The 25,632-nt window shown below is 40.7% G+C and overlaps 5 protein-coding genes across 5 annotated transcripts; 3 read left to right on the forward strand and 2 right to left on the reverse strand.

The window, feature by feature from the left end:
* Positions 1-980: 980 nt before the first annotated feature.
* On the reverse strand, positions 981-1,934 carry LOC130490745 (olfactory receptor 6Y1-like). The gene has a single exon (XM_056864551.1). It carries the CDS (start codon positions 1,932-1,934, stop codon positions 981-983), a length of 954 nt encoding a protein of 317 aa, XP_056720529.1.
* A 3,633-nt stretch (positions 1,935-5,567) lies between these two features.
* Positions 5,568-6,500, reverse strand: LOC130489425 (olfactory receptor 5V1-like). The gene has a single exon (XM_056863146.1). The coding sequence runs from the start codon at positions 6,495-6,497 to the stop codon at positions 5,568-5,570; it is 930 nt and encodes a 309-aa protein (XP_056719124.1). The 5' UTR covers positions 6,498-6,500.
* A 5,800-nt stretch (positions 6,501-12,300) lies between these two features.
* On the forward strand, positions 12,301-13,221 carry LOC130489558 (olfactory receptor 5A2-like). Its single transcript, XM_056863312.1, has one exon. It carries the CDS (start codon positions 12,304-12,306, stop codon positions 13,219-13,221), a length of 918 nt encoding a protein of 305 aa, XP_056719290.1. The 5' UTR covers positions 12,301-12,303.
* A 6,251-nt stretch (positions 13,222-19,472) lies between these two features.
* Positions 19,473-20,405, forward strand: LOC130489597 (olfactory receptor 10A5-like). The gene has a single exon (XM_056863358.1). The coding sequence runs from the start codon at positions 19,473-19,475 to the stop codon at positions 20,403-20,405; it is 933 nt and encodes a 310-aa protein (XP_056719336.1).
* A 3,934-nt stretch (positions 20,406-24,339) lies between these two features.
* Positions 24,340-25,311, forward strand: LOC130490746 (olfactory receptor 10A2-like). Its single transcript, XM_056864553.1, has one exon. It carries the CDS (start codon positions 24,340-24,342, stop codon positions 25,309-25,311), a length of 972 nt encoding a protein of 323 aa, XP_056720531.1.
* The last annotated feature ends 321 nt before the right edge of the window (positions 25,312-25,632 follow it).

The following is a 25,632-nucleotide window of genomic DNA, read 5'->3' on the forward strand; positions in this document are numbered from 1 at the left end:
TCAGTCTAACCCAGCTCCTCCTTATACAGTTCTCATCCTATATGGCTTCTAGCCATGTAGTTACCATCATCTTTTTGGGTGGAAAAAAGGTACCCTCCACTCTTTTGTACCAGCAAAAATTCTGGTTGGATTTAATCTATCATATGCACCCCATGGAATAAGAACCTATGTTGTATGTTTGGAAGGTACACAAGTAATCTGCTAAACACACATTTTTGCTACTATACTATACATAACACATTTGAAAATAAAGACCATAACAGCATGTCAGATGAAAACTTCCCCTAAATAAAATTTGAACCAAATTTTGGGGTTTCTTCTCAGGAAAAAAATTAAAAAAAATTCTGAGTATGCCAATAAAGTTTTGAAATCACTCCATGAAATTTCTCAAGGGAATTCTACATCACCCTAGGTTTTCTCTGGTTTATGATGAAAGCTAATTTGGAGATCCCTTTTCAAGTGATGTGCCTAATTTGTTAAAGGAAAGCAAAAAAAAAAAGTTTGAAAATACTTATGGTTTTTCGCAGAGGGATTTTGTATTTCCATATTTCCACCTAACTTTTTGAAGCTCGGGTTCGTTTTTATTACTACTGCTGCTACTACTACAACTACTACCACCACCACCACCACCACCTTTACTACTACTATTTTCCTCCAGGCCAGACTGGCCAGGGATCCTGGAGGGTTTTTTTGCTATCTCAGGGTATGGAGTAGGGGACACTGGGGTGTGGGGGGAAGTAGTTGTGAATTTCCGGCATTGTGCAATGGGTTGAACTAGATGACCCTGGTAGTCCCTTCCAACTCTATGATTCTATACTACTACTATTACTACTTCTACTAATAACAACAACAACAACAAAGAAACTTATTATTAGATGAAGGACTCCTTCTCTTGACGAAACAGAAAATGGAAGGAATCATTCAATTCAGCACATGAAGATTCCTTCATTTTATAATTAAAATGATTAGCTTATGGCTTGCTATATGCCCACAAGAGACAAACATTTCCTGAAAAGTCTCTGTGTGGATTCCTTTACCTCCTTGTTTCGAAAGCTGTATATGAGGGGGTTGATTAGAGGAGTAAGGACAGTGTAAAACAAAGAGAAAACTTTGTTTGTATCTTTTAGTGATGGGGTATCTGGTATCATATACACAACGATTAGGGTACCATAATATAGGGTCACAACAATAAGGTGCGAAGAGCAAGTAGAAAAGGCCTTTTGCTTTCCCATGGTGGATGGGATTTTTAGGATGGTGGTAACGATATAAACGTAGGAAATCAGGGTCAAGAGAAATGGAATCAATGAAAATGTGAAGGAGCATAAGAAAGCCACAACCTTCAGCAGAACTATGTCACTACAGGAGAGATTCAGCAGTGGTTCAAAATCACAGAAAAAGCTATCGATTTCATTGGGTCCACAGAAAGTTATTTGCATCATGAAGATAATGACGATAGCAATGGCTAGGAATCCGCTTAGCCAACACAAACTTGCCAGCTGGCAGCAAACACTATCCTGCATAACGATAGCATAGTTGAGAGGCTTGCATATGGCTATGTAGCGATCATAAGACATTACAGATAACAAATAGCATTCAGTAGATACCAGAGAAGCAATGAAGTAAAACTGTGCAATACAGCCATTAAAATAAAGTCTTTTGTCTCCAGTTATGAGGCTGGCCAACATCCTAAGTGAGATGGTTGAACTGTAGAAAATCTCCAAGAAAGACAGATTCCCTAGGAAGTAGTACATGGGTTTGTGAAGGTGCTGATCAGCCACAACTAGTACAACTAATAAGATGTTCCCAGCCATAGTAATAATGTAGGTGGAAAGAAACACCAGGAAGAGAAGAATCTGAAACGGAGGGGATGTTTCAAATCCTAGAAGGATGAATTCCGTGATGATTGTTCTGTTTTTCCACTCTGAAATTGCCATTCAAAGTAACATGGGGATAAATTAGAATGCTACAGGGTGGTGTTGAAATCAATTCCGATTCATTAAAATCAAAGATGACTTTGATGACTTTTACATGATGTTGGCTACATCAACACTGCAAAAAAAAAATGCAAAAAATCTTCAAAATTAAAATTGTGAAACAGATTTTTAAAATAATATGAATCTTGTAACTTGGTACACTAATTCATTAAAAATGGAATTTAAAAACTTTTACTAACATGTCAGCACTAGAAACTGCCATATTTGAAATCACAAAAGACAAGCATGTACCTTAAAAAAAAATACAATTAATCTTTTGGATTTTGTAGCTGGTAAACTGATGATTTTTTAAAAATGCAGTTTTGTCCTAATTATTTAATAAATATTTAATAAATGCAAGAAACATTTAATAAATATTTCTAAGGACTATATTGTACTCTACATATAATAACTGGAAATGTCATAAATATTGGTTCCTTCCTCCCCCTCCTTAATTGAGAGTAGCCAATAATTTTATACTCCTCCAACACCTGGTCTTGTAGATGCTCAGAACATTGTAATGGTATTCCAAGCAGAATCTACAAGAACAATTTGCTTATTTGTGATGCTGAAAACCTTAGCCTGAATTAAGCAAAAATATCTATGGATTCTTGAAACACATGTTCTTACCTTTGATCAGCAAGGTTTGATTCACTGAAATAAATTAATTTCCTTGATCTTTAGACCCTTTTCCTGGATGATGTTCCTGGTGATAATGGGATCCAGGCAGGCTAAGCACACTGAGGATGAGCAGCGCTATGCAGTACGAGGTTGGATCTCTGTCATTGTATCCCTGCCATGAATGTTGGCTTTGCAATATGTTACTGATAGTAAGATCCATTTACTACGAGGTCTTCTGTCCTCTGGTTAAATGAAACCAGATGATGAATCTTGCTATAGTTCACAAAAATTGATAAATGTGGGAAAATGTTTATTATATGCTATGCCTCATTCTGTCATCATTCTGCCTCATTCTGTTGTCAAGGTGTTCTTGGGATGGAAAAAGAGATTATAATGCTTTAAGATCAAATTCCTTTGGGATGTCATGGACTCAAAGCTTGCGTGTCTCCCTTGATTCCTCAAGAAGTTGGGGGAAATCCCCTTGGATGTTGCTACTGAAGGGAATTTGAAGTGTACATTGAAAGAAAATTAAACAATTTGGACGTTGGGACGAAGAAGCAGTCAACATTCTGTAAACTCCCAGTTTATAGGCTAAAGATTAGCGAAATAAGTAGGACTTAGCTTATAAACTCTTAGGTTATTTATCATGTTTTGATTAGATAATTAATTAAGAGATTTAGAACTTTTTATAATGGGGCCTTCTAGTATGACAACTTTTTTTAAAAAATCCTAGCTGATGTAGAACACAGTTAACATATGGCACTTCTTGGAAGGATGGATATACTGTATGTTTGGTTTGTGTGAGTATATGTTTTTGTGCTTTGTGGTTTTTATAATTAAACAAAACAAAACAAAACTTTCTGTAAACTCTTATAAGAATGTATGAAGAGCCCGGCTCCATTAAACCACCAGTTGCAGCATCCAGTTTTCCAGTCCAGCAAACTGGATAGCTCAGTGGTAGAGCATTTGCTTGGCATGCAGAAAGCCCCAGGTCTAATCACTGGTATCTCCACTTACAAGGATCAGTTAGTAGGTGATGTGAAAGACCTTTGCCTGAGACCCTGGACAGCAGCTTCAAGGGTTCATCTGTCCATTCCCCTAGAAGCCTACAAGAAGTTCATGAAGAATATAACCCTCCCTTGCTTTCCCTCCCTTCCCCCACAAACAGCATCTCTGTTTCACAGGCAGTAGTCTTTCTGTCTCTACAACCTTTCTTGATCTGATGCATCCCTCTGCCAAATAAACTAAACTAAAATAGCACCAGAGCAAACTTTCACAAGGACTTAGGACTTTCAATCCAATCAATGATTAATTACACCGGGAGAGGTTTTTTTTTTTTTTTTTTTTAAACTATTAAGTGAAATTAAAAAGTCCAAAAGCAACCAAAAATAATTCAACAGTACTATTGTTGGGAATTACTGTAATATATATTACTATGCTTTCTTACAGTGGTTTCTTAGTTGCACTGCTACTAAGAACCTTATGACTACTGTGAAGGCAGTTGATTGAAGTCAAGGCGTTCCAACTAGATTTCTCCAATCTTGCAGCTGGTGACAACAAATGTGGGAAACTGAACTGTGCTTAAACAAAAATACAGCACTATACATTCTTTAAAATGGAGTCCAAAATGAATTAAAGGTCTTTTCGTAGGCAACAATCTGAAAAACAAATCGGTATAATTTTAAAATCTAATTGAAGTAAATAATTTCTGGTTTATCCCAACTTAGTATGAATGGCAATTGTGTGTGTAAAGTGCAGTCAAGTCGCAGCCGACTTATGGCAACCCCTTTTGGGGGTTTTCATGGCAAGAGACTAACAGAGGTGGTTTGCCAGTGCCTTCCTCTGCACAGAAACCCTGGTATTCCTTGGTGGTTTCCAATCTAAATACTAACCAGGGCTGACCCTGCTTAGTTTCTGAGATCTGATGACATCAGGCTAGCCTGGGCCATCCAGGTCAGGGAAGAATGACAATTACAGAGTAGAAAAACTGATTGGAATATTCCATCTGTATTTCTGTGACCATTCTTTCTCTCCCTGGCACACACACACTAACAAAGAAATCGTTGTTCCCCCACCCCCATTCAACAGAAGTTTAATAAGATTCCAATGGCAAACATCAAAGTGGTTTTCTCATTTAACAATTATGCACATCAAGGATGGGATAAATTAAAAATGTAAATATATTTAAAAATGATGACAAACAAACCAATGCTGACCCTCAGATGCTGGCTTGGCATCCCACTGGCATCCTTCTAGTGCAAGTCCCTGTGCCGGCGTCCCAGGAGGCGTTCTCGGGGCTTTTCAGGGGGGTAGAGCAGCCATTAGGCAGTTTCCTAAACCCTTTCAGCTAGGGAATGCCCCCTTAAGCAATGACGGTGCTGTGCCACCTATTTGTTGGCACAGCATCTCTGTTTTCAGTGTAGCTTCCCCCCTTTTCCTAATTTTAATTTAAAATAAGCCATTTCCCCCTCCCACTGTAATTGCGGAACCTCTTTGGAGGTGCTGCGGCAGCCGCAACTCTCAGGAATAGGCTTTTTGACTCTCTGAAGCTTCTACCCTTTAAAGCTTTTGATATTGTTGGTCTTTAAGGTGCTACTGGACTCAAATCTTGCTGTTCTACTGCAGACTAACATGACAATCCACCTGAAACTGTAATATTACTGATGCGATATTTGGAATTCTTATTTATTATTATCCTGTCACCAAGAAACTTATATCTGCAATGAAGGCAGTTGAATCAATCCTTTCTAATTTATTTCTCCAGTTTTACAGAAATGATTGCAACAAACTCAAGACATTGAATTGCTCCCGCACTGTTCTTGAACAAACAATGCAGAGACCATACATTCTTTCGAAAGGCAGTCCACAATTAATTAAGGGCCATGCTGCATATAAGGATATAATACAGTTCCTTTGGAGTAGACTATAACTATACACTTTATATAAACGAACAAGATCAACACGCCTGTACTTTCAATTTGAATGTGTTTTCCCCATAAAGGTTCTATTTAAAGCGCATTTAATATCCTTGTTTCTCAGGGTATAGATCAAGGGGTTTAACATGGGTGTGATGATGCTGTAAAGGATAGAAATAAATCTGTCTTTATCTGAATATGTCGATAATGGCCGGACATAGGTGAAGATGGCGCTCCCATAATACATGAGGACGATTGTCAGGTGTGAGGAGCAAGTGGAGAATGCTTTGAGCCTCCCTTCCGAGGAGCTTATCTTCAAGATAGTAGAAATGATGTAGACGTATGAAAGAACTATGCAGATAAATGGGGTCCATCCTATGAAGACCCCAACCACAAGAAGAATGATCTCATTGAGGGTGGTGTCGCCACAGGAAAGGTTCAGGAGGGGAGGGATATCGCAAAAGAAGTAGTTGAGTTCATTGGCCCCACAGAAAGGCAGGCGGAACGTGAAATAGGTGTGCACAGCCGAGTTGAGAAAACCACTTGCCCAGGAGGCACCAGCCAACTGGAGGCAAAGTTCTTTTCTCATCATGACTGCATAATACAAAGGGTGACAGATAGCTACAAAGCGGTCATAGGCCATGGCAGCCAGAAGGATGCACTCAGTACCCACGAAAGAGATGAAGAAGTAGAGCTGAATTACACACCCAGCATAGGTGATGCTCTTCCTCTCAGATAGTAGGTGTCCCAGCATCTGGGGGACATTAGTGGTGGTGTAACAGATATCCAGAAAGGAGAGGTTTCCCAGGAAGAAGTACATGGGGGTGTGAAGCTGAGGGTCCAGGCAAGCGATGGTAATAATAGAGATGTTCCCCACCAGAGTACAGATGTAAGTGAGGAGAAAAATAAAGAAAAGCAGCAGCTGAAGGTCCTGTAGACTGGAGAACCCTAAGATAAGGAATTCAGTCAGAGCTGTTTCATTGCCCATTATTTTGGAGGACTTCCACTCTTCCATCTAGAAAAGGAGAAAAAAAATTGACAAAATATTACAGTGCCACAAACGAAGCTCTCTCTGTCTCTCTGCTCTCTCTCTCTGCCTGTGTGTGTGCATGTATGCAAACAGAAAAAGATAATGTGAAATATGCACTGACCAGAGTCACTTGCAGTGATTCCTTATATCATGAACATTAGACATAGTTCATCTGTGATCCCAGTAATGACAGTAGCTGTTTCTCTGCACTGGGAAATATAGATGTTTAGAAATTATACCTTCAATCAGTATTAACATCAAGTCACTATACAAAAATATTAGCATGTATGGATGTATTTAGCTGAGCAAAAATTGCAGCCTTTCTGATACAAAACCATGTTAAGGGCATATAAAGCCCTGAATAAACTGGAATGTACTGGTGCCCTAAAGACAGACAGGAATGCATTCCAGCATCACAGAACAAAATAATTTATTATGGTCAAGGACCAGCAAAATTAGACAATCCAGCAAAACAATTCTAGAAGTAGATATACAATAAAAGGTACAATAAAAATACAGTCAAAGAAGAAGAGTTGGTTTTTATATGCCAATTTTGTCTACCGTTTTGAAAGGAGAATCAGACTGGCTCACAATCTCCTTCCCTTCCTATCCCAGTAACAGACACCTTGTGAGGTAGGTGGGGCTGTGAAAGCTCGAAGAGAACTGTGAGTAGCCCAAGGTCACCCAGCTGACTTCATGCAGAGGAGTGGGGAATCAAACCCAGTTCTCCAGCTTAGAGTCCACCACTCTTAAAAACTGCACCATACTGGCTCTCTTATAAAAGTATAAAAAATTCTAAAACTAAGGCAGCACTGTACCTCTGTAAACTCCGGCTGCTGCACAGATTCTTGTGACTGTGTCCGAGGTTCCAGGCTCAAAGTCAGTTAGAAGAAAGCATAACCTTTCATTGACAAAAGTCTATTTTGTCAGATGCTAACCAGTTGGTTCTTACTAGGCAGATATTTGCGGGATTTTGCATGCAAAAGATTATGCTGGAATATAATTTGGTTAATCTTTAAAGTGCCACTAGACCCCCTGGTTGTTTTTGCTGCAGCCAAATAATAAAGCTACCCCTATAGAAGTCGAACATCCGAAGAAGCAAGCATGCAACATACAAGGCTCAGGTCTCCTCTAGTTTAATTTATAATCAACTCCATATCTATTCAGTAAATCATCATACTTCGGTGGTATTAAAAAGGGCCAGTGCCCTTGATCCTATACCTTGTTTTCACTTGCTTTCCTCCTTTTGCATTTTAAGAGCATAAGAACATAAGAAAATCCATGCTGGATCAGACCAAGGCTCATCAAGTCCAGCAGTCTGTTCACACAGTGGACAACCAGATGCCTCTAGAAAGCCCACAAGTAAGACAACTGCAGCAGCTTTCAGCCTGTGTTCCACAGCACCTAATAAAATAATCATGCACCTCTGATACTGTATAGAATATATAATGACTAGTATTCATTTTGACAAATAGCCATGGCTAGCTCTATCTTCCATGAACATGTCCACTCCCCTCTTAAAGCCTTCCAAGTTGGCAGCCATCATCATATCCTGGGGCAGGGAGTTCCACAACTTAACTATGGGTTCTGTGAAGAAATACTTTCTTTTATCTGTTTTGATTGAATCTCTCACCTTCCAGCTTCAGCAGATGACCCCACATTCTGGTATTATGAGAGAGGGAGAAAAGCTTCTCTCTGTCCATTCTCTCCATAGCATGCATAAAATTATAGACCTCTATCCTATCTCCCCTTCTGAAGACAGCATTCTGCTTTCTTCTAGTTCTAGGCATTTTTACACACCCATGACCAATGTCATTCAAGGAGTCAAAACATGCCTGGCACCAGCAGAACATGCCCCACAGTGGAAGACCACTTCTACAATGGACCAAGAGCATCCGGAGAAACATGGTATAATATCTAAAGAAAATCCTTTACCACTGTGTAGGCATACCTATCCTAGGTAATGACAGATTGATGGATTCAGGCTTACCTGTTACCTCAATCAAAAATCATCCAAACAGCCAAACGAAATTGTTTTAGACCAGCACAGTAAACTTGTAACTCCTCAACAGAGTGGGTGGTAAATTGTTGGTTAGCATGGAACAGTTTCTCCAGGATGTCTCAGAACAGTCACTTATTCATGTTCCAGAGACCACGTGAGATTTACAGTACAATCCTAAATAGAGTTGCCCTCTTACACACCTCTTGACTTCAGTGGCTTTAGGTGGGTGTAACAACTGTGTTTAGGATTGCACTATTAGTTCCTAATTAGTTTTTGCTGCATCAAAGCCAGACATAATAATAATCCCAGGCTGTAGCTTTCCAAGGATTCTGCTAGTATACATCAGTGATTAGACAGAGAATCAGTATATGGAACTCAGCTGTGTTTGCTTGCTAAGTTACATGAGTTCCCAACATCTGTTTTGAAACGATAATGATGCATAGATGGAATTCATGGATTGTTAGTCTGCAAACTATATGCATCAACAGCTGGGAGGGATCATTTTTGCTTATCTAAATGGTTTGTGGAAAATGAATAAATAGCAAGAGTAACTGTTTTATGCCCATGGTTATCTACCAGTGCTTGAAACTGATTTCTTCTTCTTCTTCTTTTCTTTTCCTCTTTCATTCTAGAAGTGATGAAACATTATACTGGAAAAGCTCTTATTCAGATAGGAACAGAAATGAAAATAAATGATTGAAATAAATGATGGAAAGGATGGAAATATCTATCGATTACTAACTAAATTAAGAACACACTTTGGCATGCAGCCAATATTTTTGGTCTCTCACCCAATCCACTTCCATACTACAGATCCTGCCCTTTATAGTTTTTGTAGATGCCGGCCCAATGATAGCCTTTATAGGTGGATAAAGGGGACCCCTCCCCCCTTATCACCTGCAGAAAAGCTGGCTGAATTTCACCCTTCAAAATGTAAAGGCCCTTGGCCAATAATGCATAGGTTTGCCACATCCACCCTCTCTTTCGGTGGGAGGTTTTTGGGGTAGGGCTGGGGCAACGATCCTGTGTGCGGGGCCACATGCGACCGGATTACATCACTTCCGAGTGTACCCTGGAAGTGCCGCGTTGCGATGGGATGCTTTAGCGCTCAAACCACTAGCATTTGGGGGGTTTCAGTGCTAAAGCATCCCATCGCAATGCGGCACTTCCAGGGTACACTCGGAAGTGACGTAATCCTATCACATATGGCTGCGTGCATGTGCAGTCCTTGCTCCGATCCGGTTGATGGATTGCTGAGCAATTGCCTGCCAATCCAAGCAACAGTAATAATGCACCATTAGGTACTTTCAAGGTCCTATTGAACAAAAGGTCTTCCAGATGCCCAATTCAGTGCAAGACAGATGTTCTTTGGGTTAGCATTGCCCCTCAAAATCACCTAACTCTCATCCTCACTGCAGACAGCATCTTACATGGCTTCTACTCATGTGGGTACCAAAATTCCCAGAATAGCCTTTCCGGTGGTCAAAGGGGCCCTACTTCCTTTTTTTCCAATAGAAAAACTGGTCAGAGCCAACCTATTGTTTCTGCATATTTGTGATCCAATCTGAGTCGAGAAAGGAAGCATTTTAATTCCAGCTGAAATAATTACTTGAGCAAAATCAAAAAGGGGATTCTGAGAGTGAAATTGATAGGGATAAAAAAAATTGACAGAATGAGGAGCAGTTAAAACACTTAGGGCTGTTTAGTTTGGATGCCAACAATGAAAACAATGGGGTGTGGAGGGTCTCAATGTATGGTCATAATTCATGTGGTGAATATGAGTACCTCTTTAAGTTAAGAAGCCCTGACTTGGATGGCCCAGAATGGCCCTATCTTTTCAGATCTCTAAAGCTAAACAGAGTCAAACCTGGTAACTACTTGGATGGGGGTGACTACCAAGGAAGTCCAGGGTTGCTACGCAGGCAATGGCAAGCCACCTCTGTTTCTCTCTTGCCTTGAAAACTCTACTGGGTCACCATAAGTCAGCTGCAACCTGAGGGCACTCTCCATCACCTGAGTTAAGAAAAGGAGATTCACAATATGGAGGCTGCTTTTGAGAGCTTTCCCATGATGACTGTCAGGACTTGCTGTCAAGTCTGACAGGGGCTGTATGCTCTTGACATGAGTACAGGATTTTGCTCTGTGTAGGCCAGTGTTTGGTCACACACCAAGTGGTCTTCACCAAGTTCTGGTTTCCCATTCCTCTATCACTGTGTACAGTTTTATTCACAGCTGCTGCCATGTTATGTCTTCCCTTCCTGGGAAGCTTCCTATCTCAGAGTTGTGAGTTATGCTTTCTTTCTCAGCCTGTAATGCTTTTAAACATGTAACCTGCCTGAGATCCGCCATTCGTAGCCTTATCTGCTTCTAGCAGTCAGTCTCTTTAATCTGTCTATTTGCTCCTAATAAAGTGTTACTGCTTCAGAGCTACCTGTCTGGATGAGTTTACTTATGGGATGCTAGGGCCAGACGCCTGATCCTGACAATGACCCTTAATAAATATTCTAGTTCTTGTATCAGACTTTGGTGTTAATTAGCATGAAATAGCAACATCATTACCTTCATGGGCTCTGAGATATAGGAAGAAAAGAACATCTTTAGAATGGGTCATATCACCATGGTTGCTATGTTGTCCCCTTCGGAACAGTGGGGCAAGTTGGCTTCTCTGGGAAATTCTATACTCTATATCACCAAGTATGGCATCTCAAAATCATTAAGATATTCCCCAAATGCTTGGCTTTTTATTTGTTCCTATAAGTAACCCTCGGGGATGTGAATCCCCATTTCGAGATTACATAATCTTTCTTATATGATCTAGCTCATTTTAAAAACATGTTTTTTTTGAGGATTCCTTATTGCCTCAGCACTCTCACTGGTAAGAACACATCTTGTGTAACTCTGGACATGGACATGTGAGAGTCAGAACTCATCCTTATACTACAGGTTTATTCATTCTCAGGAAGAATCACATTGTTGAAAAACAAGGAAAAGCTCATCAATATGATGAACAACACAACACAACAGTTATGCTGATACCAAAAAAGGAGGCAGAGGCAGACTTCGTGTAGGTAAGGGGAATTTTTGCCTGTTAGCTATGTTTATATATGAAGATTGCCCAAGAGGGTGAGATCCTCCATTATAAGTGATTGTATTGCTTTGTGTAGCCAATATTGTGTATAACGAGTATATTTGTAAATTTATTCCCTGCTTTTTGCTTCTCTGGGATTGGTCTAGAGTTGCAGCTGAATTCCAAAAAGAGAGGCTCCTCAAGATGAGGTTTATCTTGTGTATGCTTTTGCTGATTTTTTCATGGAGGGGAGGGGGTAGAGCAAACTAGTTACATCATATTCTGGGAGGGGGAAGGAAGAAAAGTTCTGTTCCATTGGCAGGATGGACACCTATCTATTGACAGCTTTCTATTAATGAAACATTTAGTTTGGCTCCAGCCTAGTATTTGTTACAGGTTTACCCTGTCTGCAACTCATGGACTTGTACAATTTGCTTATAGATCAGTGTCTTTTTAATTATTACCAAGAGATAGCATCCGATTAAGAGGACATGAACTGTGGCAAGTAATTTGTGGAGCTCAACAACATACTGCTGTTCAGGCCAGCTCTGAAAGCCTGTGAACTTTTATTCATGTACCTTGGACTGTTATAGCCAATGTGTAGTTTATTTGTTTAGCACTGTTTCCCTTAATTCAGTGTATGATTTTTGTTACATTTCTTTCCCAACTATAGGCCTGCTATGAAAAATAATACAATGGAAAACCAGACCACTGTAGACGAATTTGTTCTTTTGGGGATTTCTGATGACGCAACAGTCCAAGTGTTCCTCTTCCTGATATTCTTGCCTATTTACCTCATAACCCTGCTAGGGAACGTGCTTATCATGCTGGTGATAAAGACCGATCCTCAACTACACACCCCAATGTATTTCTTCCTTAGTAACTTATCCTTCATCGACATTTGCTATTCCTCTGTCACGGTTCCCAAGATGCTTGAGAGCCTCCTGGCAACAAAGAAGACCATTTCTCTCAGTGGCTGCATTGCTCAGATCTTCTTTTTTATTTTCATGGTTGGAACAGAGATTTTCCTACTCTCGGCAATGGCGTATGACCGTTATGCTGCCATATGCAACCCATTGAGGTACAGCACTGTCATCAGCCCCCGTGTGTGTGTCCAGATGGTAGTGGGAGCCTGGGTATCTGGTTTCTTGGATTCTCTGGTCAACACTCTCTTTTTAACTGACTTGCATTTCTGCGGTCCCAGCAACATTAACCATTTCAGCTGCGAGTTGCCTTTGCTCCTGCAGCTGTCTTGCACTAGCACCTTCGCCAACGAAATGGTGATTCTCACCTTCAGCATGACATTGGGGTTTGCCTCCCTCCTCCTCATTGTAGCTTCCTATGTTCACATCATTGGAGCCATTCTCAAGATCAGCTCTTCAGAAGGGAGGCAAAAGGCCTTCTCGACTTGTGCTTCCCACCTCACGGTGGTCCTTCTTTTTTGCGGGACAGCTTTCATTAGGTACATGCGACCTGCCTCAGGGTACTCAGACACTCTGGACAAGCTGGTGTCCATTCAGTATAGCATCCTAACCCCTATGTTAAACCCCATCATATATAGCCTGAAAAACAAAGAGGTGAAGACAGCGCTAAGGAAACTATTTAGAAGATGATTTCATTCACAGTGGGCCAATGATCTGGAATTTGAAAGCAGCTCAACAAAAGCTAGCATAGCACAAGCAAATTTGTACATACTTTTATCCTGGAGGTATTTATTTGCAGTTGATTTGGTATTTTGCAATAACGATGTAAAGGTAAAGGTAAAGGTAGTCCTCTATGCAGGCACCGGGTCATTACTGACCCATGGGTTGATGTCGCATCACAATGTTTACTAGGCAGTACTAGGCAGACTATGTTTACTGGGTGGTTTGCCACTGCCTTCCCCAGTCATCTACACTTTACCCCCAGCAAGCCAGGATCAAACGGAGGTCGTGAGCAGAGCTTGGAACACAGAACTGCAGCTTACCACTGTGGGCCACAGGGCTCCTTAAGAGCAATGTGCTTCACAGTTTTTCATTTAACATTATTAATGATGGTTTGCCTCTGCTTAGAGAGAACCTTGTAGATACCGTCACAAAAAAAACAGCATTTAGCAATTGGCAGGTGCTAAAGTAATGGCTATTTCTTACTAGCACTGTCTCATTCAACTAGTTTAAAGCGGAAGATAGGTGGTACTATTTTGGCCTCCAAAGCTGCCATTTCCTCCAGGGCTAGATTTAAATCCAGTAGCACATTATAGGTATAAGATTATGAGTGTCAAAGCTCCCTTCATCAGATACAATTAGGAATTGACATTCCTGAGTCCTTATTTCCCAGTCAGAAGGTGGGAGGGGTGTTGAACACATGATGAAGCTGCCTTATACTGAATCAGACCCTTGGTCCATCAAAGTCAGTATTATCTACTGAGACTGGCAGCGGCTCTCCAGGGTCTCAGGTAGAGGTCTTTCACATCACCTACTTGCCTAGTCTCATTAACTGGAGATGCTGGGGATTGAGCCTGGGACCTTCTGCATGCCAAGCAGATGCTCTGCCACTGAGCCACTGCCCCTCTCCAAAGGAAAGAACCAGGATGAAAAAGGTACAATGTGGCAAAGAAAGGAAACAGGATGAAAAGGTACAATGCAGAATCTAATCAGCTTGATGAGGGAAGGGGAGAAATGCTTATAGGCATAAAATTAGCATCTTTACTGAGATAACTCCTGTTTCCATGTTCAGTCCATTTGTTTGAATTTGTTTTTTTTTAAAGCTCAACTTCAGCAATCTCCTGTTGTAATCTCCCCTTGTTTGAAGACTGCCCTGTTACCCCAGCCTTAAAATGGAGGGGGGGGGAGATTAGTTTAGAGACTACGCTTAGCAAGAGGGAGGAGTACGAGATCTTTTATCCAATTTTTATAGGAATGAGCACACCAGCCAAATTCCCTTAATAATGAGGAAACGTTTTGTAATTTTAAGAGAATTTATTGAAGGATCAGATTCAAACAGACACACATACAGAAACAGAATCACACACCCCAAACACACAAGAGCCTAAGAAATAAAAGAGAAGAGGGGGTGGACACAAGAAGAGGACATTGAGGGCAATAATTAGCTATCTTGGAGTATGGTGCCATCCCAATGATAGCAGAGCTGAAGACGAGCAGAGAAACAACCAGCATCTCTCAGGAAAAAGCCTTACAGACATAAGGGGCAGGAGAAGGAGGAGAAGAAAAGGAGTTGGTTTTTATATGCCGACTTTCTCTCCCTTTTTAGGGAGAATCAAATCTCCCTCCCTTCCTCTCCCCACAACAGGTAGGGCTGAGGCAGGTAGGGCTGAGAGAGTTCAGAGAGAACTGTGACTAGCCCAAGGTCACCCAGCTGTCTTCATGTGTAGGAGTGGGGAAACCAACCCAGTTCTCAAGATTAGAATTTGCCGCTCATGTGGAGGAGTGGGGCATCAAAACCAAAACAAGATATTACTGAAATGTGTCATAAGCATTGAACTGTTGTTTGATTGAGGAAAATTAATTTCTTGCTTCCATCTAAACTTCTGTGTTTAGCTTGTTGGTAGCTTGACTGCTACGTTCAGCAGGAACTAAGCAAAAGCCATACTGTGTGAGCCTGCACTCTCGTTCTAATTTTCAATTAGAACTTTGTCTGTGGTGTTTTAAAGAACAGAGTTTTGTTGCATTAATCCCAAGTGGCCCCTGTACCATTAGGGAATACCTTTGTTTCTTAGTAGAGCAAACAGGGTTGAGAGTTGCCTGCTTTCAACGTCTACATTATCTCTTTCTTTAATCTATCATGACAATGGAGTGCAAGCTTCTGTCCCACAGTATGGTTAGAGGGTACCCACTACCTCAGTCTTGCTAAACCTAAGCAAGTCTGGGTACGGTGAGTGCCCTGCACCAACATAAGGTGCCAAAGGGGGAAGGTCCCTAACCATCCCTGTTGCCCCCACCACCTGCCACTCCACCATAGGTGTCAGGGTCTGCCACATCAAGTGGCAGTCTTGGGAGGTGCCCCAGTGTCTTGCTGATGGGTAAGGTTGCCAACCTCCAGGTGCGAGTTGGAGATCTCCTGCTATTACAACTGATCTCCAGCCGATAGAGATCAGTTCACCTGAAGAAAATGGCCGCTTTGGCAATTGGTCTCTACGGCATTAAAGTCACTCCCCTCCCCACACCCCACACTCCTCAGGCTCCACCACCAAAATCTCCAGGTTATCCCCAACCTGGAGCTGGCAACCCTACTGTTACTGCAGCAGCCTATTATTTGTTTTTTTTGATGGGGGTGGGGGGAGCAAATGTCCTTGGTGCTGAGCAAGCTCAACCAAAACCTTAGGTGTCAGTTTGGTACTTTGGGGAGAAAGATGAATTTGTCTTCGCTCAACCCACTTTATGTGCAGACAAGGATAAACATCACCAATAAAATTGTTGTCCAAGTTTGAACCCAGGGCAAAGTGCCCAAATGATGTTAGCTGCTAGGCCGCCTAGTGCATTCCACCCTAAAATCCATTCATCATTTTATGAAATAGATCAGCCTTTTACATAAACTAGTTAATCCCTAACATAATATTACCTGTCTTCATTTGTGGAGGTGCTGGGGACAAGGGCCAAAGATAATTGAAACACTGAGCTTTTGAGAAATTCCAATTCTCATCTTTCTCATAGATATCATGAGTATACAAAACCTGTGGGTTCTCTTCTTTCAGTGATTATTTAGAGTATTATTCCCAAACACTTTTGCAATGACCACCATAAAGAAAAAGGGAAAAGTTGGCTAGATCCACCTGGTAATACCATGAATGCTGTCAGTTTTGAGAAGAAGAGTTGGCTTTTATATGCCAATTTTCGTTACCTTTTAAGGAGAATCAAACTGGCTTACAATTGCCTTCACTTTCCACAACAGACACCTTGTAAGGTACATGAGGCAGAGAGACCTTGAAGAGAACTGTGACTAGCCCAAGGTCGCCCAGCTGACTTCATGTGTAGGAGTGGGGAAACCAACCCAGTTCACCCGATTAGAGTCTGCCGCTCATGTGGAGGAGTGAGGAATCAAACCTGGTTCTCCAGAATAGAGTCCACCGCTCTTAACAACTACACCATGCTGACTCTTCGCTTATCTAAGGAATGTGGAAGGACTCAACCAGAAGATCTTTGTTATGGTCCCCAAATCCTAATCAAAATTGAGTCTTATTCACAACATAATGTGGCATAGAAAGTAGAGTATCAAACCAGAACCAAGGAGACCTAGGTTCAAATCTAAACCTACTCACAAAACTTGCAAAATAGTCTTGGGCTAGCCATTATCTTTCAGCCAAACTTTCAGGGCTGTTGTTGGCATAGAAAAGGGGGTCTTATGTGCCACCTAGAGTTCATGGGGGAAAGAGGGTAACATTTGATAGCACAGAACCAGTCAATCATAGTTGCCATTTGGATGGAAATCTGAGCTGAAATATGTTTGAGGGTTAAAAAATGTCAGCTTGTGGTTCCACAACTATTAAAGGATACTCATACAGCTACTGAGTAGTTGTTGGTCACTGTTTGTAGCCATGCAAGTCTTAAGGCCTTCCTCAAGAAAGCTAGGCCATTACCAAGTTATATTCTAGACAACCCAAACACATTCTGTGTCAGTGATCCTCAGTGAACATTGTTACACATCATGTGTACAGCAATAAAATGCACAAGACAGAGTAATATGTTCCAGGGGAAAGCACAGCTATAATACTCCACAGCTGTCTTGGGGCGAATACGCATGGTCGCTTTATCCTCCTTTAATCCCTGTTTCAGCCAGGATCGAACACATGTGTTTCACCTAATGTGCGTTCGATCCTGGCTAAACCAGGGATTAAAGGAGGATAAAGCAACCATGCGTTTTCGCCCTTGGTTTACCATGTCTTTTCCATAAAGGTAAAGATAGTCCCCTGCGCACGCACCGGGTCATTACTGACCCATGGAGTAACGTCACATCCCAAGGCTTACTAGGCAGACTGTGTTTACGGGATGGTTTGCCATTGCCTTCCCCAGTCATCTACACTTTACCCCCAGCAATCTTGGTACTCAGATTCTTAAATTTAAAAAATAAAGGAGGATCCCATGTTTGGATCACAGCAGGAATAATTCGTAGGACAGAGGTGTTCTCTGGTCACTACTAACCAGGTGCTAGTAGATAAGATGTATTTTGTGGGACCAAATGATCATTAAACTAATCAGATGTTAGTAGTGCTGTTCTTTGCATCTAATGTTTTGTTTTGTTTGTTATAACCTGGCTAATTAACTTCCAGACGGAGTCATTAAAATTCAAGGATGCTGCTCTGTCAGTTTTCCCATGGGAGATATGAAGATACAATAGTTGCTTCAAAGGTAGCTTGCAACAGGCATCTTCTTGGAGTCACTGCCAATTTCTGAGCCAGCCCCCCCCCAAAAAAAAAAACCCTCTGAAGCTCTTACATTTTATATAATAGGTATGCTTAGTAATTAGAGCTTCCAATTCAGATATCTTTCCTCAAAAGAGCTACCTGTTCAGTGCTGCTCATAAGAGCATAAGAGAACAACAATGTAGTCTGCCAATGACTTGCTTATTACAATGACCTCATCAGTTTACACATTTATCAATACATTTTAAAAAAATGTCTGGAACTCCTCATTCTTCTAACTATATGTGGAACTGCCCTTAAATGTAAATTGGAAGCTTCAGTAACACTGCAGTTGTCCCTTTGTTGTTGAAGGTGTCAAGACACAGACACTTGTGTTGATAAAAAGACGAATTCATTGCTATTTGTTTCTGAGGTCAATATATGGTGCTCATCCTTACCTTCTCAACCTGAGAGCCACATGTCTGAAGGCTTTCAGTCTTTCTCTAAGAACCTGTACACCAGCTGGGCTCATCTGCCTGACTTCTACTCTCTGTTTCTCCTTCCAAGTTGTCCACTCTTTCTGTCAGAGCCCATGCCTCTTCTGTTATGGCACCTTCACTGTGGAACAATCTGACAGAGGAGGTAAGAACTCAATTCTTGCGCATACACAAGAAAGGGTGTGGATCTGTTGTATTTCCTAGGATTGTTAATGGTTATTATTGGGTATGTGGATGTGTTTTCCTTTTCCTTTTTTTTTTTTTTTTACTGTTTTGTGGATTCTGTAAAGTTTGTTCTTGTAAGCTGCCTTGAGTTCTTCTGAAGAAAGGTGGGCTCTGAATGGTTTTAATAAATTAATGTTGGTCCAGGTCAATTTGAGCCACAAGATTTTATGGGGCTGTTATCAAATGTGTGGATTATGAAGATAACCCAGATTCACATGCTGCAAAGCTATACCAAGTGCAGCAAGTATTCTTGTATTCTATTTTTGTGAATCACTTCAAGAATTATTTTTGTGAACCATTTCAAGAAAAAAGGCAATACAAAATAACAAATTTTGATACATTTGAGTAGCAGATGCTAGTTTCCCTGTACTAGGACTGTAAACAATTGAGGTGTTGTGTTTTTTGAAAGGATAACTTTAAAACCAACAGGACTATACTTGTAAAATGGGTAGTTTGAAGGTTTGTTAACAGCGATTTCTTTTCTCTTTCAGATTGACCCAAAATTCATTTGTTGTTGTCGAATTTACTTGTGGTCTAGAGGTTTTTGCCTGACAACATGAAAAACAGAATAAAAGGAATATTTTAGAGTAGCAATAAAGAAAGAAAGATGTCTATGTGTTTTCCCTCAAACTACCAACACAGCTAAGCAGATAACTACAATTTTTTTTCTGCACCCAATTAAAAAACAAAAACCAACATCTACGGGGAAAGAATTTTGCACTTGAACATAATCTGTAATTACTGATGGTGGTGGTTTGTGTGTTATTTCCAAGACTGTATTTTAAATACTTAGTCCTAGATATAAAGAATGGCTGGATCTAATCAGACTGTGGTCAGTGAGTTTATTCTTTTGGGCTTCTCAAATCTAGGACAACTCCAGCTTCTCCTTTTTGGTGTATTTCTTGTTGCCTACCTGGCAACTCTGACAGGGAACACCCTCATCATCTTGTTAACGAAAATGGACCCTGCTCTGCACAGCCCTATGTACTTCTTCCTCCGAAACCTGTCCTTTGCAGAAGTTGGCTTCATATCGTCTACTGTCCCAAAGATGCTTGTGGACCTCCTTTCGGAGAAAAAGACCATCTCTTTGTTGGGATGCAGAGCACAAACCTACTTTTTCTTCTTCTTTGGGACTATCGAATGCTTCCTTTTAATAGCCATGGCGTATGACCGCTTTGTTGCCATATGCAACCCTCTGAGGTATCCCGCTGTAATGAACAAGAACTTTTGCAGGATGATGGTGTTGGCTGCATGTGCCTCCGGTTTTCCAGTTGGGACAATACAGAGCGCATGGCTTTTTAGTTTTCCATTCTGTGGGTCCAATGTCATTCTCCATTTCTTCTGCGATACTCCACCACTTCTAGAGTTAGCCTGTGGGGACACTTCTAAATTTGAGCAATTTTCTATCATAGGCACCTTTACCATAATATTGGCACCCTTCACATTGATTCTGATCTCTTATGTCCGTATTATCAGCACAATTTTAAGGATGCCTTCTACTGAAGGGCGGCAGAAAGCCTTCTCCACATGCTCTTCACACATCATGGTCGTCACCCTGTTTTATGGCACAGCTAGTTCGATTTACTTTCGACCCAGGTCGAATTATACTCCAGAGATCAAACAACTGCTTTCTCTCTCCTATACTGTTTTCACTCCCATGTTAAACCCAGTTATCTATAGCTTACGGAACAAAGAGATGAAAGGTGCACTCAGTCGGCTGCTGAGCAGAAAAATGAATTGATGGGGGATATACGGGTTTATTCAGATTTTAAAAAAAAGGTTGAATAAAAAAGGAATGGTACTACAAGAAACAACTAAATATTACAACAAATGTTCTTTTGTGGCCACTGGAGAAATTACAAACATTTCTGTAGAAGATAATATGAGAGGTATTTTTTAAAAAACACAAGTGTCCTGCAATGAATGCGGTAATGGTCGTTTTCATGTTCGTTTTCCCAAGGGAAGAGAATAGGACACGAGCTTTCCTCTTTGGGTCTTTAGGTGAGTGGTGTTTCTTCGACTGTTATGTTCACCACTTTGCATAGGTGGGGAATGTTGAGCTGAAAATTCCTAAAGAAGGAAGTGGTAGTTAGTTATATTATAGTATAAGATTAGCTGTGGCCCAAGCAGGAGGCCTGAGATAACCTGATCTTGTTGGAAACTAAACAGGGTCAGCCCTGGATGGCAGACCACCAAGGGAGTCCAGGTTTGTTACACAGAGGCAATGGCAAACAACCTCTTTTTGTCTCTAGCCTTGAGGATCCTTTGGGGTTGTCATAAATCAGCTGTGAGTTGTTGTCACTTTCCACCACCAAAATAGATGTACATCATACTTTTGAAAGTGATGTGAAAAATCAGGACTTATTGCCTTCTCACACATGGGTTATGTGGACTTAACTGCGGTGTTCAAGATTTGGGTTTTTTCTGCTGCTTGTAGATGTCTCCTAAAGGACCTGAAACATCAGCTTAATCTTTGATGAATCCATTCTTGAAACATATTGTCTGATGTTTTATACTTGTTGTTGCAGAACACCCCAATGACCTGCGAGCACCATTCCACTTTAGCCCTCTGAGATGCTGAGACACCAAGTGGCTGTCCCACATCCCTGACTGGTGGTGTACTGTTATCTTGATTACACCAAACTCCTGGAGGGGTCATTCTCTGGATATCTACCCTCCCAACTCCTGGAGGGGTTCTCTCTGGATATCTATCATGCCACCAGCTGGTCTATTAGAGTGTTCCCTTGGGAAAACGAACATGAAAACGAGGGCCAGCGCTCCTAGTACTCCATCTACGTCATCTTTTACAGGCTCTGCCTAGTGCCCATGTCACCTGCTTTCACTCCAACAAATTTTTGTGGGGATGACTTACCTTATTTGTGCCCTTCCGATGATCTAGAGAGCTATTGACTAACTGCTTCACATCCCCTAGTGGTTCCAAGGAAACCACTTAGACAACTGGGTAGCCATGCACACCATTTAATATTGGGGAGGGTTATGGACAAATGCCATTATCTTTGTCTTTGTGTGATTGAGAATTAATTAATTTCTCCTGAAAATACAATGTAGAACACTTTTTCAGGAGTTACAGAGCCCACTCTGTTCTGCCAGTAAAATCAGGCCATTAACATGAAGCAAGATAGAGAGGTATATTTTCTGCTGGTGAAAAGGAAAGGTAAAGTTCCTTATGAGTAAGACAGAGAGGTAAATTCAACAGTATTATGACCATCCTAAAAAGGCTATGTTGTGGATCATGCATCCTGCATGCAGAAAAAAATTCATATAGAAACATAGAAACTTTAAGCTGTAGTCCACAACAACTGTGGGTTGTATTTATAGTCACCTACGCTTTTAATCACTTATAGGTTCATATGTCTTCTGCTAGGTTTTAAGCCTTTGCAAAACAAGATTGGTCATAATCAAGTTGCTCATCCATTATACAGACCCAATTTTTTATACCTGAGTAATCTACAATGGAGCTAATACAATATCATACAGGACATACATTACAAATGAGCCATACGCTGTGCTTCACACCAAAAAGTAATATTGCGAAACTGCCTACTATATTAAGCTTCATTCATTATATGGCAAATAAGCATCTGCTCCAACAGTCAAGGAAGCCAGGGAGGTCTGCACTGGGAATTATTAACTATCTGGGATGTTCTGACCTCTGCCTATCAACTGCTGATAATGCTCTTCTGATATGCCGTCCTTGTTTTTCTCATAGCAATTAGCTTCCAGTAGTTAAGATCCCAGGGAGATGTTCTTTCAGATTTTCATGGGTGAAGAGAAGTAATAAATAGAGAGTCACAGATAGTATTCCAAAAGTAGCTGTCATTGGACATCGCTGTGGAGCCATTGCCCATGATCAAGCCAGGTAACAAATCCAAAGCTGTTTGACTTTATAGAAGAAATATGATTTAGGAGATAAGAGTTTCCAAAGCAGAAGATTGAGATAAGGTACAAACATCATTCTGCAACCTGGAAGTAGCTTTGTATTTGTGAGAAAAAGAATATTAATGACTTCAACTAGTGATTAGTAGTTTTATGATTTGCTTTGTAAAACTGAAGCAACGATTTTATATCTCACCCATTTGGCATCATATTTTTGTCTAAACACAATAGTGGGAGATATTTGTAGGAGGATCATTTAATATCATTTACTATAAATGAGCGGCTGTACTGTATTGCTCAAATCTTCTTTAAGGAAGCTTTAAAATCCCCTGCATCCAAAATTTCCCATGGGTTTTGAAATTCAGACAGCCTATTTTTTTTCCTAAAGTGCAACTGATCCATTTTAAACATGTCATACTTTTGAAATCTATTTCCACCAAGTATTCTGAGTTTTGCCTTTGCAAAAACCCCACCAAGTATTGATTATTTTCATTGCATTTTATCACTGTTTATGAACATTACTGTGCATCATGACTACAATGGAAAAATGTAAATTAACTACAGGAATTTAAAGCTAAGGTAAACTGCATATGCATACATTCTGAAGCTGATTTTTGAAATTACAGATCAAGCAGATCAAGCAGAATTCTGGCGAACAGCACAGCAAGAATAGAATGGGGGAAATTAGTGCTGACATGATTCATTATTACTTGGTTTGAAATAAAAACTTCCCTGGACTGTAATGTTCATATTGATTGCAATTGCTCTCCTGATTTCAGATTATCTCTGGATAATCCAGATTATCAACCACATACAGCTATACAAGTTCAAAGATAACTATACACACTGCTTGAAACTGCTCTTTGGAAATCCCAGGAAACTTTAGGGCTTCAGAGGCAAAACACAGCTATACAATATCACTGCCTAACAAAGCTCTGCTCCCTGACTCAATTTGTATATTATTTTTAGCCATGATGAACAATTAAAATAATAATAACAAGGAGATATGCCCCCAAACCTCAGTGCCAGTTGCATTTGTAATATGATCCTGAAAGTGGGGGTGTTTGACCACCAGTAGACAAACTCTGCTTATATGCCTGGCATCTCAATGATCCTGACAAAAAATGTTTCTATGTGGATTTGTAGAAGGCAGATGCCTACTCCTGAAGTGCTGAGAAATACTATTAAATACAGCAGAACTCTCAAATATGTTATACGAAGATTGCTGATTTTCTTCTGAAATGTCACCTGGATGAATTTTGACCAGCTATGTGTTTTTTTCCAGGACTTTTTTGATGATCCTATGAATATTCAATGATGACATCATGAACTGAGATAAAAGAAAATTTTGAAGCAGTAATGAAGGATAATGCTTTTGTACTAATTTTTGCTCAGAAATCAACAATGAAGTGCTGTTTTGGCGAATACCAAGAATGTCCCCTGGACTAACTTAAGGGAGACACACAATGATGAGAAAAGGAAATTGTTACTGGTGTTGGCCATGATTGTAAAGTTGGGCTTGGATTCTGTAAAGTTGGGCTTGGATTCTGCTCTCTTCACTGCTCCTTCCGTCTTCACAGTGTCCCCCATCACAAATGGCTTTTGTCCTTACAGATCCCACAATTCCTGGCACAGTCCTTTAGGTGGTCAAAGAAGGGGGCCCCTGCCTCTTTCACCAAAGGGAAGATTGATAAAATCTGCCCCAAGCAGGTCCTCTGGAGAGGTGGAATAGACATTTTCTAAATAAACAAAAGCCATTGTTAATCTGGACATAAACAATGGTCTGGTCAAATCAGACTGGGATAAATGAATTCAGCCTTTTGGGGTTTTCGAACCTAGGCCGGCTCCAGATTCTCCTCTTTGTTGTGTTCCTTCTTATCTACATGGTGACTCTGATGGGAAACACCTTCATCATCTTAATAACTAGAATGGACTCTACCTTACACAGCCCTATGTACTTCTTTCTCCAAAATCTAGCCTTTGCCGAAGTTGGCTTCATAACACTGATTGTTCCAAAGATGCTTGTGAACCTTCTTGCAGAGAAAAAGACCATCTCTTGGTCAGGATGCAGGGCACAGATTTTTGGTGTTGTCTACTTTGTTACCATGGAGTGTTTCCTATTCATAGTCATGGCTTATGACCGCTTTGTAGCCATATGTAATCCACTAAGGTACGCTGTCATAATGAACAGGAAATTCTGTTTGCTTCTGGTGATAGCAGTGTGGACCTCAGGATTCCCTGTCGGAACATTGCAGGTTACGTGGCTGTTTAGTTTCCCATTCTGTGGGTCCCATACAGTCCCCCATTTCTTCTGTGATGCTCCACCAATTCTACACCTGGTCTGTGGAGACACTTCCAACTTTGAACTATATTCTCTTATAGGCACGATAATAATTATACTGTGTCCTTTCTTGCTACTTCTGGTGTCTTATACTCATATTATCAATACCATATTCAGAATGCCTTCTGCTGATGGAAGATGGAAAGCCTTTTCCACTTGCTCTTCACATATCATTGTAGCAACTCTGTTCTATGGCTCAACCAGTCTGACTCACTTTCAGCCTAAATCAAGCTATTCCCCAGGAACCAGACAGCTGCTCTCCCTCTCCTACACTGTTTTCACACCCATGCTGAACCCTCTTATCTATAGCTTGCGTAACAAGGAGGTGAGGGGTGCCTTGAATCGGCTGCTGAGTAAGAAAAGAAAATGGATTGGGGGGTCCAAGAGCTTTCAAATCTCAAAGCCCTAAAATTAAAGGAAGAGAGTTTGATCCAACTAGGTTTTCCACTGGTGAATGAAAGAGATGGGTGGTCTCCTTTGATCTAAAAAAATATATATTCTGGAGATCATGGAGAGTACATCGGTAAAAGGAACATGGGAGGGAAACTGTGCTAAAGAGCGGCAATGGGCAAGATTGAGTGAAATAACTGACTGGCTCCAACCACATTCTTTTTTAATTTAAAATGTTTTATAGCATTTCACTATCTATGGCATTGACCCACTGAATACAATATACTCAAGTTCTCCTTTAGTAGTGAGTGGCATATGATAGCTTACAACTCATGCAAAC

Source organism: Euleptes europaea, chromosome 18, assembly GCF_029931775.1.
Source record: "Euleptes europaea isolate rEulEur1 chromosome 18, rEulEur1.hap1, whole genome shotgun sequence".
NCBI lineage: Eukaryota > Metazoa > Chordata > Lepidosauria > Squamata > Sphaerodactylidae > Euleptes > Euleptes europaea.

Excerpts from the sequence above, each read along its gene's own strand:
- LOC130490745 (XM_056864551.1), bottom strand. The coding sequence starts at position 1,934 with ATGGCAATTTCAGAGTGGAAAAACAGAACAATCATCACGGAATTCATC.
- LOC130489425 (XM_056863146.1), bottom strand. The coding sequence starts at position 6,497 with ATGGGCAATGAAACAGCTCTGACTGAATTCCTTATCTTAGGGTTCTCC.
- LOC130489558 (XM_056863312.1), top strand. The coding sequence starts at position 12,304 with ATGGAAAACCAGACCACTGTAGACGAATTTGTTCTTTTGGGGATTTCT.
- LOC130489597 (XM_056863358.1), top strand. The coding sequence starts at position 19,473 with ATGGCTGGATCTAATCAGACTGTGGTCAGTGAGTTTATTCTTTTGGGC.
- LOC130490746 (XM_056864553.1), top strand. The coding sequence starts at position 24,340 with ATGGTCTGGTCAAATCAGACTGGGATAAATGAATTCAGCCTTTTGGGG.